General features: G+C 44.0%; 1 protein-coding gene across 2 annotated transcripts in view; it reads left to right on the top strand.

Moving 5' to 3' along the window:
* SMCHD1 (structural maintenance of chromosomes flexible hinge domain containing 1) overlaps positions 1 to 14,318 on the top strand; it is a 449,735-nt gene that overhangs the window by 347,303 nt on the left and 88,114 nt on the right. For both annotated transcript variants that reach the window (XM_056521656.1, XM_056521657.1), the window contains exons 39-41: positions 7,112 to 7,231; positions 7,953 to 8,038; positions 8,152 to 8,274. In XM_056521656.1, coding sequence (XP_056377631.1) covers positions 7,112 to 7,231; positions 7,953 to 8,038; positions 8,152 to 8,274 — 329 coding nt within the window. The remainder of the gene's footprint in view (positions 1 to 7,111; positions 7,232 to 7,952; positions 8,039 to 8,151; positions 8,275 to 14,318) is intronic.

Here is a 14,318-nt window from a genome sequence, read left to right as displayed (position 1 = left end):
CTGTGAGGTGTAAATGCTTACCATGCACCTTGTTACATTCCTTGAAGGGTGTACTTTCCAAAATGTTGTCACATGTTCTGGCACCATGGGGGCTTTGAAAAGACTACATGGCCAAGACTTCCATTCTAGCCAAATCCTCTCTTCAAAAGGTCCAAGTTGATCCTTCCCTCCTGAGCCATGTTGTTCGCCCGCAGAGCACTTTACGTGCACACATGGGGTATTTCTAGACTCAGGAGAAATTGGGTAACAAATTTTGCGGTGCTTTTTCTCCGTTAACTCCTGGTAAAAATGAAAAATTAGGGGTTACATCAGCATTTTAATAAAAAAAAAAAATCTAGTTTCTCATTTTTACAACACACTGTAACAAGAATTTGTGCACTCACATTACATCCACATATGGGTTATTTCCCGATTCAGGAGATACTGTGCCAGGGGCTCTAGGCATAAAATGAATATGAGAGGGGATAAAGGGCACCCCTGCCTCGTGCCATTAGTAATGTTTAAGGGAGCGGACAGAACTCCATTAGTAAATATTCTAGCCGTGGGGCAGACATAGAGCGACATAATTGCTTGCATAATGGGGCCATTAAAGCCCAAATGCCGTAACACCGAGAAGGCATACGACCAGCGGAGCCTGTCAAACGCCTTCTCGGCATCGAGTTCAAGGACCAAGGCAGGGGTGCGGGTCTTCTCAATATGGTAAAAGACGTTTAACAGACGTCTAGTGTTGTCTGCTGCTTGGCGGCCTGGCACAAAGCCAGACTGATCAGTGTTAATCAGGGAAGGCAGCACCGTCGCCAAGCGCGAGGCAATTAATTTGGCGAAAATTTTTAGATCTTGATTGAGTAGGGAAATGGGCCTATAATTTTGGGGGATATCCTGAGATTTCCCTGGTTTGGGGAGCGTTACTATCAAAGCCTGAAGGTTTTCTTTAGGGAAAGCCCCTCTGTTAAGGGCCGTTTGACAAAAATTTCGAAGGTGTGGTGATATATCATCACAAAAGGTTTTATAATATAAATTAATAAACCCGTCGGGCCCTGGGGCCTTTTGGGGTGGGATGGATTTTATCCTTTTCACTACCTCAGTCAGTGTAATGGGGAGATTAAGTGTGTTCCGCTGTTGCTCAGAAAGCTTTGGTAATTGCATACCGGAAAGAAAAGAGTCTATAGATTCCTCTAGTCGTGGCGGGGAGGGAATGGAGTCTTGTAGATTATACAATGAAGAGTAGAAAGCCTGGAAGCACTCAGCTATCCCTTCTGGGGTATAGCAAGTGGAGCCAGAAGTAGGGTGTATTAAGTGTGCAATGCGGGACTTGGTGTGTCTGGATTTTAAACGGGATGCTAACAGTTTCCCTGCTTTGTCATTTTGAGAATAAAATTTCGCTTTTGTTCTTCTAAGGTTTTTCTCATATTGGAATAAGAGAAGTCTTCTAAGTTCCTGACGTTGAGTGGAAATCTGAGATGCTAAATCAGGCGATGGGCAGGATTTGTTTTGCGACTAGAGCTCTCAGCTTACTTAAAACCTCATCTAAATGTGCTGCCCTCTTCTTTTTGCTCAGGGAACCATATTTAATGAAAAAAAACCTCACATAGGCTTTGTGGCAATTCCACAGGGTAAATGCATCAACCTCAGGGGATGTGTTAGTCGAAAAGTAGTCAGTAAGCTCCTTCCGTAATTGCTGGGCATGCTCCGGGTGGGACAGTAAGAAGGGGCTAGCTCTCCACAGGTAAGAAGGAGAAGTGTTGAAGTTTTCCTGCAGTGAAATAGATAAAGCCGCATGGTCTGACCACTTGATGGTTTCAATGGTAGACATTAACAGTTGAGGAAGCAGAGAACGTCCCACCAGGAACATGTCCAGCCGGGAGTACGTGTTGTGTGTCAAAGAGTGATGAGTGAACTCCCTTTCGGTTGGATGTTGAATTCGCCACGTGTCGTAAATTTCTTCAGACCATAGCAGGTGAGACAGTGACGGGGGGGACACTCGGGCAGTGGAAGTGGAATCTAGGGATGGGTCTACTACTAAATTGAAGTCCCCACAGATGACTAAGGGTCCCCCTTTTATGCGATTGGCAACTCGTAATGTGGAACGGAGGAAGCGGTGTTGGCCTAAGTTGGGGGCGTACAGTGCCACTAAGGTATATGGTATGCGATTTATGGTGCAGGAAAGGATGATGTAGCGCCCCCGAGGGTCACAAACTATGTCAGACATGGTAAAGGCCACCGTGTTCCTAATCGCCAACATCACTCCTCTAGTTTTAGTTGTGTGGTGCGAGTGGAAGATGTGCGGGTAGGATGCGTGGGATAGTCTGAATGCATCCTTCTCTAGCAAATGTGTCTCTTGTGCACTAATGATATCAGTTCCTAAGGATAACGCTTCCCTCCAGAGATAGGCTCTTTTATGAGAGCTGTTAAGACCGTTAACATTGATACTGACCATTTTAAGTACCATGGAGCAGTATAAAAAGCATGATCGTATAAAGCATTAGTACATAAGGGGTTGACCACAAGCGCCTCCCAGCCAGAGCACCCGGGTCATCAATTAGCGGACACTGCTGCAAGGACAAAAGATTAGTGTACCTACTCACATTGTACATACACATAACATATAACATACAATGCAAACCAGCAAACTAGTAAACTGTAAAAGGATATCATAGAGGAAGGCCGAAGCCTATCTTCCTGAGTGGGGGTTATGTCCATGCCGAAGCCAGACCAAACCTAACAGCCGAGGAGCCCATAATAAGGTCAAAGGTTAATGGGACCAGAGTCAGTGAGCTATAGACCAGTCATCTCGAGATTTGCGCAAGGACGGGCGGGGTGGTCCTTTAGGTAAGTCCACAGGTAAGTTCCATTTCTTCAGGAGAGTCTCCCCTTCTGCTGGAGTCCGGACCAGGTGGATCTTGTCATCACGCCGGATTAGGAGACGTACCGGAAAGCCCCATCTATACTGAACATTTGCTGAGCGTAGGGCAGAGGTAATCGGGTTGAGATCCCTGCCAGTTGTAGCGTGGCCGCCGAGAGGTCGGTGTAGAGGGCCACTTGATGGTAGGGAGCTGGCAGGCCCCCGTTGGTGCGGGCGAAATTCAACAGCTTCTCCTTCACTGTAAAAAAGTGCACCCTCGCCAAGACGTCCCTGGGGATAGAATCATCTAGATGTTGAGGTCGAGGTACTCTGTGCGCCCGATCTATTTCAAGCTCTGTTGGGGAGCACGAGGGCAGTGCAGCTTTTATAAGAGAGCGGACATAGGTAGGAATTTCTGCAGGGGCCACACTTTCTGGGATGCCGCGTAGTTTGATATTGTTGCGCCTACTGCGGTCTTCCAGGTCGGCAACTTTTGCTTTTAGGGCGGCAATATCATCTTCTGCTTCGTTGTGAGAGTCAATGACTTTGTGAGAGGTGGCAAACTCTCCCAGTTTATTCTCAATATGATCAATTCTAGCACCTAGACCCTCCACAGTGGCATGTAAAGGGTTAAATGCTTCATTTGGGTATCTGTAAGAGCAGTGTCAGTGACAGGCAGTGAATGCAGCTCATTTTCCTCATCAGGTGGGAGAGCAGCAGCAGAGTCCCAGTCAGACAGGGGAGGAAGGTTAGGCAGAGGGGAGCTGCGTTGACGCTGCTGGGTGAAGTGGCTGGACTGAGAAGACTCCCTCTGAGCTTGCAAGCAGGGAAGCGTGGGTGAGGGGAGAGCCGACACTACCTGTGATCCACAGCGCTGTGAAGAGCCGGGGGAGGAAGGAGCAGAGGGCGGCAGGTCAGCTGCGACGTGCGGGAGAAAACTCCGGAGCTCCGGGTCAGATGTGGAGCGTCGCTGCAGAGCAGGTAGGACTTGCGCTGGCAATGGCGAGCGGTGTGCTGGGTTTCGTTCTCCGTCGGCGCCATCTTGGGACTGGGATCGCCGCTGTGAAAAGTAGAATTTAGCCAGCTTGTCATGCTTAACAACCTTTTTCCTGCGCCCTGGCATGGTGGGCAAAGGTTCTCTCACCCGTGGGTGCTGTTAAGGCTCTGGTAAATGCTGTGAGGTCGCTGATTAGGGCACTTTACTGCGGAGCACAGCAACTACACGGCCATTCAGTCCGGCTGCCAGGCCACGCCCCCGGCATATCCCAACTTTCATTTATCAGCTACGTGTTTGTCTGTTGATGTTTGACACCACTTGTTCTCTGGCGAGAGATTGCCGATGTGTATGGGAATATCTGTCAGATTTCTATAGAGATAACGCTGGAAATTGCCTTCTTGTCAGTGTTTCCTAGTCAAATCCCTAAAATAAACAACCCTGCTCAGTTACTTTTGAAGCAAATCATTTCAAGGCTTTGGAGGTAGTCCACTCAATCTATGCACATTGATTTTGAAGGTGAAGTTCACATTTTTCTTCAGAATAGAAGAACTCAGGGCAGATTAACATAACCCACAAATTTTGTGACACCTGGCGGCCACGGTTGCAATTTTGCTCCTCTTTGCGCCCTGGCTTTCCTTTTGTATACCCTTTATGTATAAGGCTTTTTTCAGCCCATGCTGAGGTTTGTAAGGTTACTCATCTCTTTTTTTATTTATTTCCTTTTTTTTTTCTTTTTTTTTTTGGGGGGGGGGGGGGGGGTTTGCTCCCTTTCCCTCTCCTTATTCTTTTTATTTTGTTTACACCAAATTAATTTACATATTTATTCTAATACTTGCTCCACTTTTTTGGTTTTACCTTATTTTCTTTCCTTTATGCTAATAAACTTACTTTGAACGATAAAATATACATGACTGCCTCATACATCTCTATATATGGAAAAATGAAAAAGTTATAGGGGTCAGAATATGACAATTTTACACATACTAATTTTGGTGCATGTAGTTCTAATTTATTTTTAAGTACCGTATATACTCGAGTATAAGCCGAGTTTTTCAGCACGATTTTTCGTGCTGAAAACACCCCCCTCGGCTTATACTCGAGTGAACTCCCCCACCCGCAGTGGTCTTCAACCTGCGGACTTCCAGAGGTTTCAAAACTACAACTCCCAGCAAGCCAGGGCAGCCATCGGCTGTCCGGGCTTGCTGGGAGTTGTAGTTTTGAAACCTCCGGAGGTCCGCAGGTTGAAGACCACTGCGGCCTTCAACATCATCCAGCCCCCTCTCACCCCCTTTAGTTCTGAGTACTCACCTCCGCTCGGCGCTGGTCCGGTCCTGCAGGGCTGTCCGGTAAGGAGGTGGTCCGGTGAGGAGGTGGTCCGGGCTGCTATCTTCACCGGGGAGGCCTCTTCTAAGCGCTTCGGGCCCGGCCTCAGAATAGTCACGTTGCCTTGACAACGACGCAGATACGTCGTTGTCAAGGCAACGGCTCTATTCCGGGCCGGAAGCGCGGAGAAGAGGCGCCCCCGGTGAAGATAGCAGCCCGGACCACCTCCTCACCGGACCACCTCCTTACCGGACAGCCCTGCAGGACCGGACCAGCGCCGAGCGGAGGTGAGTACTCAGAACTAAAGGGGGTGAGAGGGGGCTGGATGATGTTGAAGGCCGCAGTGGTCTTCAACCTGCGGACCTCCGGAGGTTTCAAAACTACAACTCCCAGCAAGCCCGGACAGCCGATGGCTGCCCGGGCTTGCTGGGAGTTGTAGTTTTGAAACCTCTGGAGGTCCGCATGTTGAAGGCCGCAGTGGTCTTCAACCTGCGGACCTCCGGAGGTTTCAAAACTACAACTCCCAGCAAGACCGGACAGCCGATGGCTGCCCGGGCTTGCTGGGAGTTGTAGTTTTGAAACCTCTGGAGGTCCGCAGGTTGAAGACCACTGAGGGCGAATGATGAGAAGAGGATGATGAAGGGGGGGGGTGTGGGGATGATGAAGGGGGGTGGGGATGATGAAGGGGGGGGGTGTGGGATGATTACAAGGGGATGATGAAGGGGGGATGTGTGGGATGATAAGGGGATGTGTGGGATGATGACAAGGGGATGATGAAGGGGGGATGTGTGGGATGATGACAAGGGGATGATGAAGGGGGGATGTGTGGGATAAGGGGATGTGTGGGATGATGACAAGGGGATGATGAAGGGGGGGATGTGTGGGATAAGGGGATGTGTGGGATGATGACAAGGGGATGATGAAGGGGGGATGTGTGGGATGATGACAAGGGGATGATGAAGGGGGGATGTGTGGGATGATAAGGGGATGTGTGGGATGATGACAAGGGGATGATGAAGGGGGGATGTGTGGGATGATAAGGGGATGTGTGGGATGATGACAAGGGGATGATGAAGGGGGGATGTGTGGGATGATGACAAGGGGATGATGAGGATGTTAATGACGGGTCTGGATGATGACAGGGGGGGATGAGGTATTTCCCACCCTAGGCTTATACTCGAGTCAATAACTTTTCCTGGGATTTTGGGTTGAAATTAGGGGTCTCGGCTTATACTCGGGTCGGCTTATACTCGAGTATATACGGTAGTAAAATAAAATCAAACCTATAAAAATTAGGTTTCCTTGTTACTGTATGGACCTACATAATAAAGAGATGGTGTCATTATTACTTAAAAGTGCACTGCGTAGAATCAGATGCCCCCAAAATTTACAAAATGGTGGGGTTTTTCCCCGTTTTGCCCCACAAATATTTTTCTGGTTTTGCGGTAAATTTTGTGGTGAAATGATTGTCATTACAAAGTACAATTGGTGGTGCAAAAAATAAGCCCTCATATGAGTCTATAGGTGCAAAATTTAAAGTGTTATGATTTTTAGAAGGTGATGAGGAAAAACGAAAGTGGAAAAACCCTGCGTCCTTAAGGGGTTAAAAACTCATCAGTTGGTAGACACTGCAACCACTGATGTATATAGGCAGCTGACACGGGGACTTCAAAGTGGACATTAGTTAACCAACCCCATAAAATGCCCTTCCTTGTTTGGAACAGGAGATTTAAAGGGCGAGTTGTACTACAAATCCAAGGATTTTTGTGTTTTAAAGCTGTGTCTGAAGGAGGACTGTAGCCTGTACAAGAAAAGCTTAACACTATTAACTAGTGGTTCCTATTTTCTGAGAAAAGGACACTTCTATTATTAAACATCCCACCCACCACACGTTGTAGAACTTTTATAGTCCTTTTATTGGTTGATCACTTCTTACTTTTCTTTTCAAGATTTTAAAAAACAGCAGCAGATGGCACAGCTTACAAAGGAAAAAGACAAGTTAATGGAGTCCGTGAAGGCTTATAGATGTTTATTTGATGCAACAAATCAACTGATCAAAGAAATGAAATGTAAGTTTGTAAACATGTTTTATGCACTAGGAGCCTATTCATGAACAGGTTATTGTGATCCAAGTAAATTTAAAACCCAACAATACTAGGCTAAAATACCCAACTAAAGTTACTTATCCTTTAATCGTCATTTACATCCAGTATTAGGTATATAAGGGGAATTGCATTACATATCCAAAATGTCTCCAGTTCAACAAGAGCTGCTGTGTAGTATTGGAAAGCAGTAATATTGTAGGAGGGGAAGGGCCTTGGTTCTGTTAGGTGTGGCCAGGTGAGATGAAATTAATTTTCTTGTGTACTCCTACTCTTCTATTCTACATTCCCAACCTTTTTCTCCCTGTACCTGCAGACTCTCCTCCAAGCCAGTGCATCACTACTGACTGTACCATTAGAAACTCTACCCTAGTGCTGGATGTTTCCAGTAATCCAAAGGCGGTGAGGCCATAACATACAGGGTCTTCTGCTTGGCAATTATCATACAGATCAATGCAGAGCAGGAGGATGGAGAGAAGTGTGCAGATGTGAATTGCTGCACAGTATTCTTAGTGATCAAGCAGAGAGCTTTGAGTGCTTTGGCCAATCATTAAGGAAACAATCATGGGGCAACTGGCTATTCTGAACCACCCTGAATGCAAACTATATTTTTATTTTTTCTTTCTTGCTAGTGTGTCATGTATATCAAAAAATACAGTTAAATTCTGTTTTTTTGTGTGGTTTTCAGGTCAGTCAGAAGAAGCCAGGAACAAAGAAATGCACTTAAAGAATGAATTAAAGAAAAAGAAAATTGATTTGTCTCTGAAAAACCAGGTAACACATCTAATGTTTTAGGTGGTAATATAATATATTAATACATATGTGTCTGTGTCACTGCCACATTCCAGAATGTTGTCATTAAGTTTCTTTTTTCCTTTAATCTACAGGTAGAAAACATTAATAACCTCATAAACAAGAAGATGAAAGAAGCAGATACCTTGTTTAATAAACCTAGACGGAAATGTTCCCTGTCTCAATTTCCCAAAGGTAGAAAGGATGTCTTGGGAAAGGTGAGTTTCTAACCCTTTGAGCTTTATACATTATCAAGCCCAAAGGTATGTGAACACCTGACAATCACACCTGTATATATAACCTTGTCAGATGTGGCCTTCCATAAACATGAGCATTGGGCACTCTTTTGTGGCTCTAAAATCTCAACTCTACTGAGAAGACTGTGCACAGGAGTTCTAAGTGTGTTTGTGGGAATTTCTGTAATCAGGAACTAAAATTGGATGAGAAGGCTTGACTCACTGTCAGCGTTCCAAATTATCCCCACAATGTTCATTGGAATTAAAGGCAGGACTTTGTAATCCTTTTGTGGACCACTTTTTCTTCACTGCATACAATGATACTGAAAAGGACTTTTTTCCAAACAATTGCCACAAAGTTGGAGTCTTTCAGTTAGTTGTCTTAAACACTTTTAAATACTCCAGCATCAACATTACCCATCACTGGGGCCTAGCCTAAACCTACAAAATCCTTCTACCATTATCCAGCCTAAACCTAAAAAAAAATCCCTGCACCCTCTTTCACCAGCTCTTTACTTTAGGCACTATGCATTCAAGTAGGTTGTTTTCTCCAAGCATCAGACAAACCAATATTTATCAATCTGGCTGCAAGATATTAAAATGTTATTCATTACTGATGGCACACGATCATCTTATGTTTTTGTGCAGCCTCTCAACCACGTAATCCCTTTTTAATGGAGCTCCACATTTCCACAGAGGAAAAGTTGACCAGTTGCCTATAACATCATTTTTTTAAATGCCTCTGAAAAATAAAAGCAGCAATCTGATTGGTTGCTATGGGCAACTGTTCAACTTTTCCTCTGTACTGGTTTTGATCTCCCCAATTGAGTTCCAGCTTAACCCATACATTTGATTTCATAAACTCTTTTGTAGCAGACAGTGCCATGTTTAGGGTATGGCCACACATGGAGTATTTGCTGCCAGAAATGTTAATAGGATTTTAAGAAATTTACCTTTTAGTGTGAATTTGAAATCCACAGCATGTCAATTTATGTTGCAGAAAAGCTTTTTATGTACTGCAGTTCTTCTCTATGCTCTTCAGTTTTGAAGTAAAAAAAAATAAAATGTAAACACTTGGGGTCTATTCACACGTACAGTATTCTGCGCAGATTTGATGCGCAGGATTTTAAGCTATCTTCAGTCATTCAGTTTACATTGCAATCTGCAGCGGAAAATCCTGCGCATCAAATCTGTACGTGTGAATAGACCATTAAGAGGGAATTTACTTTACAATGTCTAATTCTTAGGATAGTGCAAACTAAGACAGACAGTCTTCAGTGTCATCAAATGTATCACAGGGTGATGCATCAGAATCCTGTGCAAAAAAGTTAGGCATTTTGGGCCTCATCTACTTTTTCACAAAACCGTGCCTATTTCTCATTTCCCCTTGATTAAACAAGTCACATTTATTGTAAATGGAGCTGCCAAAGATAGCAGAGTACAAAAACTTTGTATCTGCCTGTGTCCTAGTAGACTTATTTGCAGCAGTACTTTGTGGGGTCACTAGCTGCCTTTAGTACTTATGCTGATAAATCAGGACACAGGGATGAAGTGAAGAGGAGGGACTAGATTGCCCAATATTCTTTTCAACTAGATAGAAGGCTGCACATACTAGAGAAGCAATGCTACACTTGGGGACATGATCTGTGGCAGCAAAGTGAATTACTGTAGTGTCCACATGCAGAGGAGAGTGGAGGTCCTAAGGGTTGCTCCTCCCCTCACAATTTTTAACAGCTTTCCAAGCATCTGTGTGTATCTTGCTATTGTCTCTTACATGCTTTTTCCTCTTTATTCGCACCTTCAATCTGTCAGTTATAATTTAACAAATCTTTCAGATTCTTATCTCCAATTCTCAAATCAAGTTCTGTTGAGTCCTTATACAGCCATGCCGTAAATTTTTCAAGAAAATTAAGTATTTTTTACAGAAAAGGATTGCAGTAACACACGTTTTGCTATGCACATGTTTATTCCCTTTGTATGTATTGGAACGTTTAAAAAGGGAAGAAAAAAAGCAAATTGGCCATAATGTCACACCAAACTCCAAAAATGGTCTGGACAAAATAATTGGCACCCTTAACTTAATATTTGATTGCACACCCTTTGGACAAAATAACTGAAATCAGTTGCTTCCTATAACCATCAATAAGCTTCTTACACCTCTCAGCAGGAATGTTGGACTACTCTTCCTTTGCAAACTGCTCCAGGTCTCTCTTATTGGAAGGGCACCTTTTCCCAACAGCAATTTTAAGATCTCACCACAGGTGATCAATGGGATTTAGATCTGGACTCATTGCTGGCCACTTCAGAACTCTCCAGTGCTTTGTTGCCATCCACTTCTGGGTGCTTTTTGACATGTTTGGGGTCATTGTCCTGCTGGAAGACCCCAAGATTTCTGGCGCAAACCCAGCTTTCTGACACTGGGCTGTACAGTGCGACCCAAAATCCATTGGTAATCCTCAGATTTTATGATGCCTTGCACACATTCAAGGCACCCATTGCCAGAGGCAGCAGAAGAACCCCAAAACATCCTTGAACCTCCACCATATTTCACTGTAGGTACTGTGTTCTTTTCTTTGTAGGCCTCATTACGTTTTTGGTAAACAGTAGAATGAGGTGCTTTACCAAAAAGCTCTGCCTTGGTCTCATCTGTCCACAAGACGTTTTCCCAAAAGGATTTTGGCTTACTCAAGTTCATTTTGGCAAAATGTAGTCTTGCTTTTTTATGTCTCTGTGTCAGCAGTGGGGTTCTCCTGGGTCTCCTGCCATGTCAGTGTCAACAGATAGTTTGCGCTTACACTGATGCTCCTTGAGCCTGCAGGACAGCTTAAATATCTTTGGGACTTGTTTGGGGCTGCTTATCCACCATCCGGACTATCCTGTGTTGACACCTTTCATAAATTTTTCTCTTCCGTCCACGCCCAGGGAGATTAGCTACAGTGCCAAGGGTTGCAAACTTCTCGATAATGTTGCACACTGTGGACAAAGGCAAATCTAGATCTCTGGAGGTGGACGTGTAACCTTGAAATTGTTGATATTTGTAACACCGAGCGCTCCGGGTCCCGCTGCATCCCCGGAGCTCTCGCGGTGTCCCTCTGCTTGCAGAGCTCCGGTCGGCACCGCTGCTCCTCTGTCACTGGAGGGGACGCGATCCTCGGCACGGGACGTGCCCGCTCACGGATCGCATCCCTTGTCACTTACCAGTCGCATTCCCCTTCACTTCCGTCCCGGCGCGCGTGGCCCTGCTCTCTAGGGCGCGCGCGGGCTCTATGAAATTTAAAGGGCCAGTGCACCACTAATTGGTGCCTGGTCCAATCAGTACAAAACATATAAAAACCCACTTCCCTTCCTGTCCCCACCGGATCTTGTTGCCCTAGTGCCCTGAGAAAGCATTTTGTGTGTATCCCTAGCCTGTATATCCAGACCCTTTGCCGTTGCCCCTGACTACGAACCTTTGCCGCCTGCCTTGACCTCTTGCTACGTCCGACCTTGCCTTCGCTTTGTCCTTGTGTACCACGCCTATCTCAGCTGTCAGTGAGGTCGAGTCGCTAGCAGGGGATACGACCTGGGAGTTACCGCCGCAGCAAGTCCAATCCCGCCTTGCGACGGGCTCTGGTGAAAACCAGTAACTTCTTAGAACCGGTACCCTGGTACGGCCCACATCATCCCCTCACTGACACAGAGGATCCACTACCCGTATCCTACCCGCATACCAGTCCGGTTCCTGACAATATTTTTCCACAATTTTGGTTCTCAAGTCCTCAGACAGTTCTCTTCTCCTCTTTCTGTTGTCCATGCTTAGTGTGACACACACAGACACACAATGCATAGACTTTTAAGTGAGCGTCTCTCCTTTTCATAGTCTTTCAGGTGTGTTTATTTATATATTTTTTTTTTTTTTTTTTTATATTGCCCGCACCTGTTACTTGCCCCAGGTGAGTGTAACCCCTTAAGGACTCAGCACTTTTTTGCAATTCTGACCACTGTCACTTTATGCATTAATAACTCTGAGATGCTTTTACAGATTATTCTGATTCCGAGATCGTTTTTTCGTGACATATTCTACTTTATGTTAGTGGTAAATTTTTGTCGATGCTTGCATAATTTCTATGTGAAAAATGCAAACATTTGATGAAAAAATAGAAAATTTCACATTTTTGTAACTTTGAAACGCTCTGCTTGTAAGGAAAATGGATATTCCAAATAAATGTTATATTTATTCACAAATACAATATGTCTACTTTGTGTTGACATCATAAAGTTGACATGTTTTTACTTTTTGAAGACATTAGAGGGCTTTAAAGTATAGCAGCAATTTTCGAAATTTTCACAAAAATTTCAAAATCTGAAATTTTTAGGGACTAGTTAAGTTTGAAGTGGATTTGAGGTGCCTTTCTGTGAGAAATACCCCTTAAATGACCCCATTATAGAAACTACAACCCTCAAAGGATTCAAAAACACACTAAGAACATTTAACACTTTAGGTGTTTCACAATAATAGCAGCAAAGTGGAGGAGAAAAATCAACCACTTTTTTCCTTTTTAAAAGTGGTATTAGGTAAAAAAGCCCCCCAAAATGTGTAGCCCAATTTCTCTTGAGTATGGAAATACCTCATATGTTGACATAAAGTGCTCTGCGCGCTCACAACATGGCTCAAGAGGGAAAGAGAAACTGGAATTTTTTTAAACAAATCTTGCTGTCATGGTTTTTGGGGGCCATGTTTGACGACTTTGCGTTGAAGTTGGATGTGAAAATGGAAAATTTGATTTTTAACACTAAAATGATGGTGTTACCCCAAATTTTTCTTTTTCACAAGGGGTAATTGGAGAAAATGGACCCCAAAATTTGAAGCCCAATTTCTCCCGATTAAGAAAATGCCCCATATGTGGATGTTAAAGGTGTTATCCTGGGAAAAAAAATGTAAATATCAACTGGCTCCAGAAAGTTAAACAGATTAGTAAACTACTTCTATTATTTCATCAGAGAGCACTTAGACAGAAAAGAACAACTCAACTTCAGAAGCTCATGAGTACTGAAAGGATTAAGATTTTTTAAAAGAAGCAATTAACAAATCTGTTTAACTTTCTGGAGCCAGTTGATAGTTAAAAAAAAGTTTTTTCCTGGATAACCCCTTTAAGTGTTCTACTGACACACTACAGGTCTCAGAACAGAAGGAGCGCCATTAGTCTTTTTGAGAGAGAATTTTGCTAAAATGGTTTTTGGGGGGCATGTTGCATTTAGAAAGTCCCCAGGGTGCTAGAACCGCAAAAAAAACACATGGCATACTATTTTGGAAACTACACCCCTCAAGGAACATAACAAGGGGTATAGTGAGCCCTAACACCTCAGGTGTTTTATGATTTTGCCTTGAAGTTGGACGTGAAAATGGAAAATTTGATATTTAACACAAAAAAGATGGTGTTACCTCAAATTTTTCGTTTTCACAAGGGGTAATTGGAGAAAATGGACCCCAAAATTTGAAGCCCAATTTCTCCCAATTAAGAAAATGCCCCATATGTGGATGTTAAGTGCTCTGCTGGCGCACTACAGGTCTCAGAACAGACGGAGCGCCATTGGTCTTTTGAAGAGAGAATTTTGCTGAAATTGAAGTCAGGGGTCATGTGCATTTTCAAACCTCCCATAGTGCCAGAACAGCAGAAACCCCCACATGTCACACCATTTTGGAAACTAGACCCCTCCAGGAACGTAACAAGGGTTACAGTAAGTACTTACACCTCACAGGTTTTTTGAACAGTGGGCCATAAAAGTTAAAAATTAGATTTTTTATACTAAATTGCTGGTATTAGCCCAATTTTTTTTAGTTTCACAAGTAGTAAGAGGAAAAAAGCTCCACAAAATTTGTAGCCCAATTTCTCCAGAATAAGGATATACCCAATATATGGCGGTAAAGCACTATGCAGGTGCAAAACAGGGCTTAGGAGTGAGACAGCGCCGATGAGATTTGAGTCCTATAGTGGTGCTTTGCACTGCAATGGTTGAGGTTTTGACGTAAAATCGAAAAAAAAAAA

Source organism: Hyla sarda, chromosome 5, assembly GCF_029499605.1.
Source record: "Hyla sarda isolate aHylSar1 chromosome 5, aHylSar1.hap1, whole genome shotgun sequence".
Classification (NCBI taxonomy): domain Eukaryota; kingdom Metazoa; phylum Chordata; class Amphibia; order Anura; family Hylidae; genus Hyla; species Hyla sarda.
The sequence above is the reverse complement of the archived record's forward strand: the minus strand, read 5'-3'. Positions and strand labels throughout refer to the sequence as shown.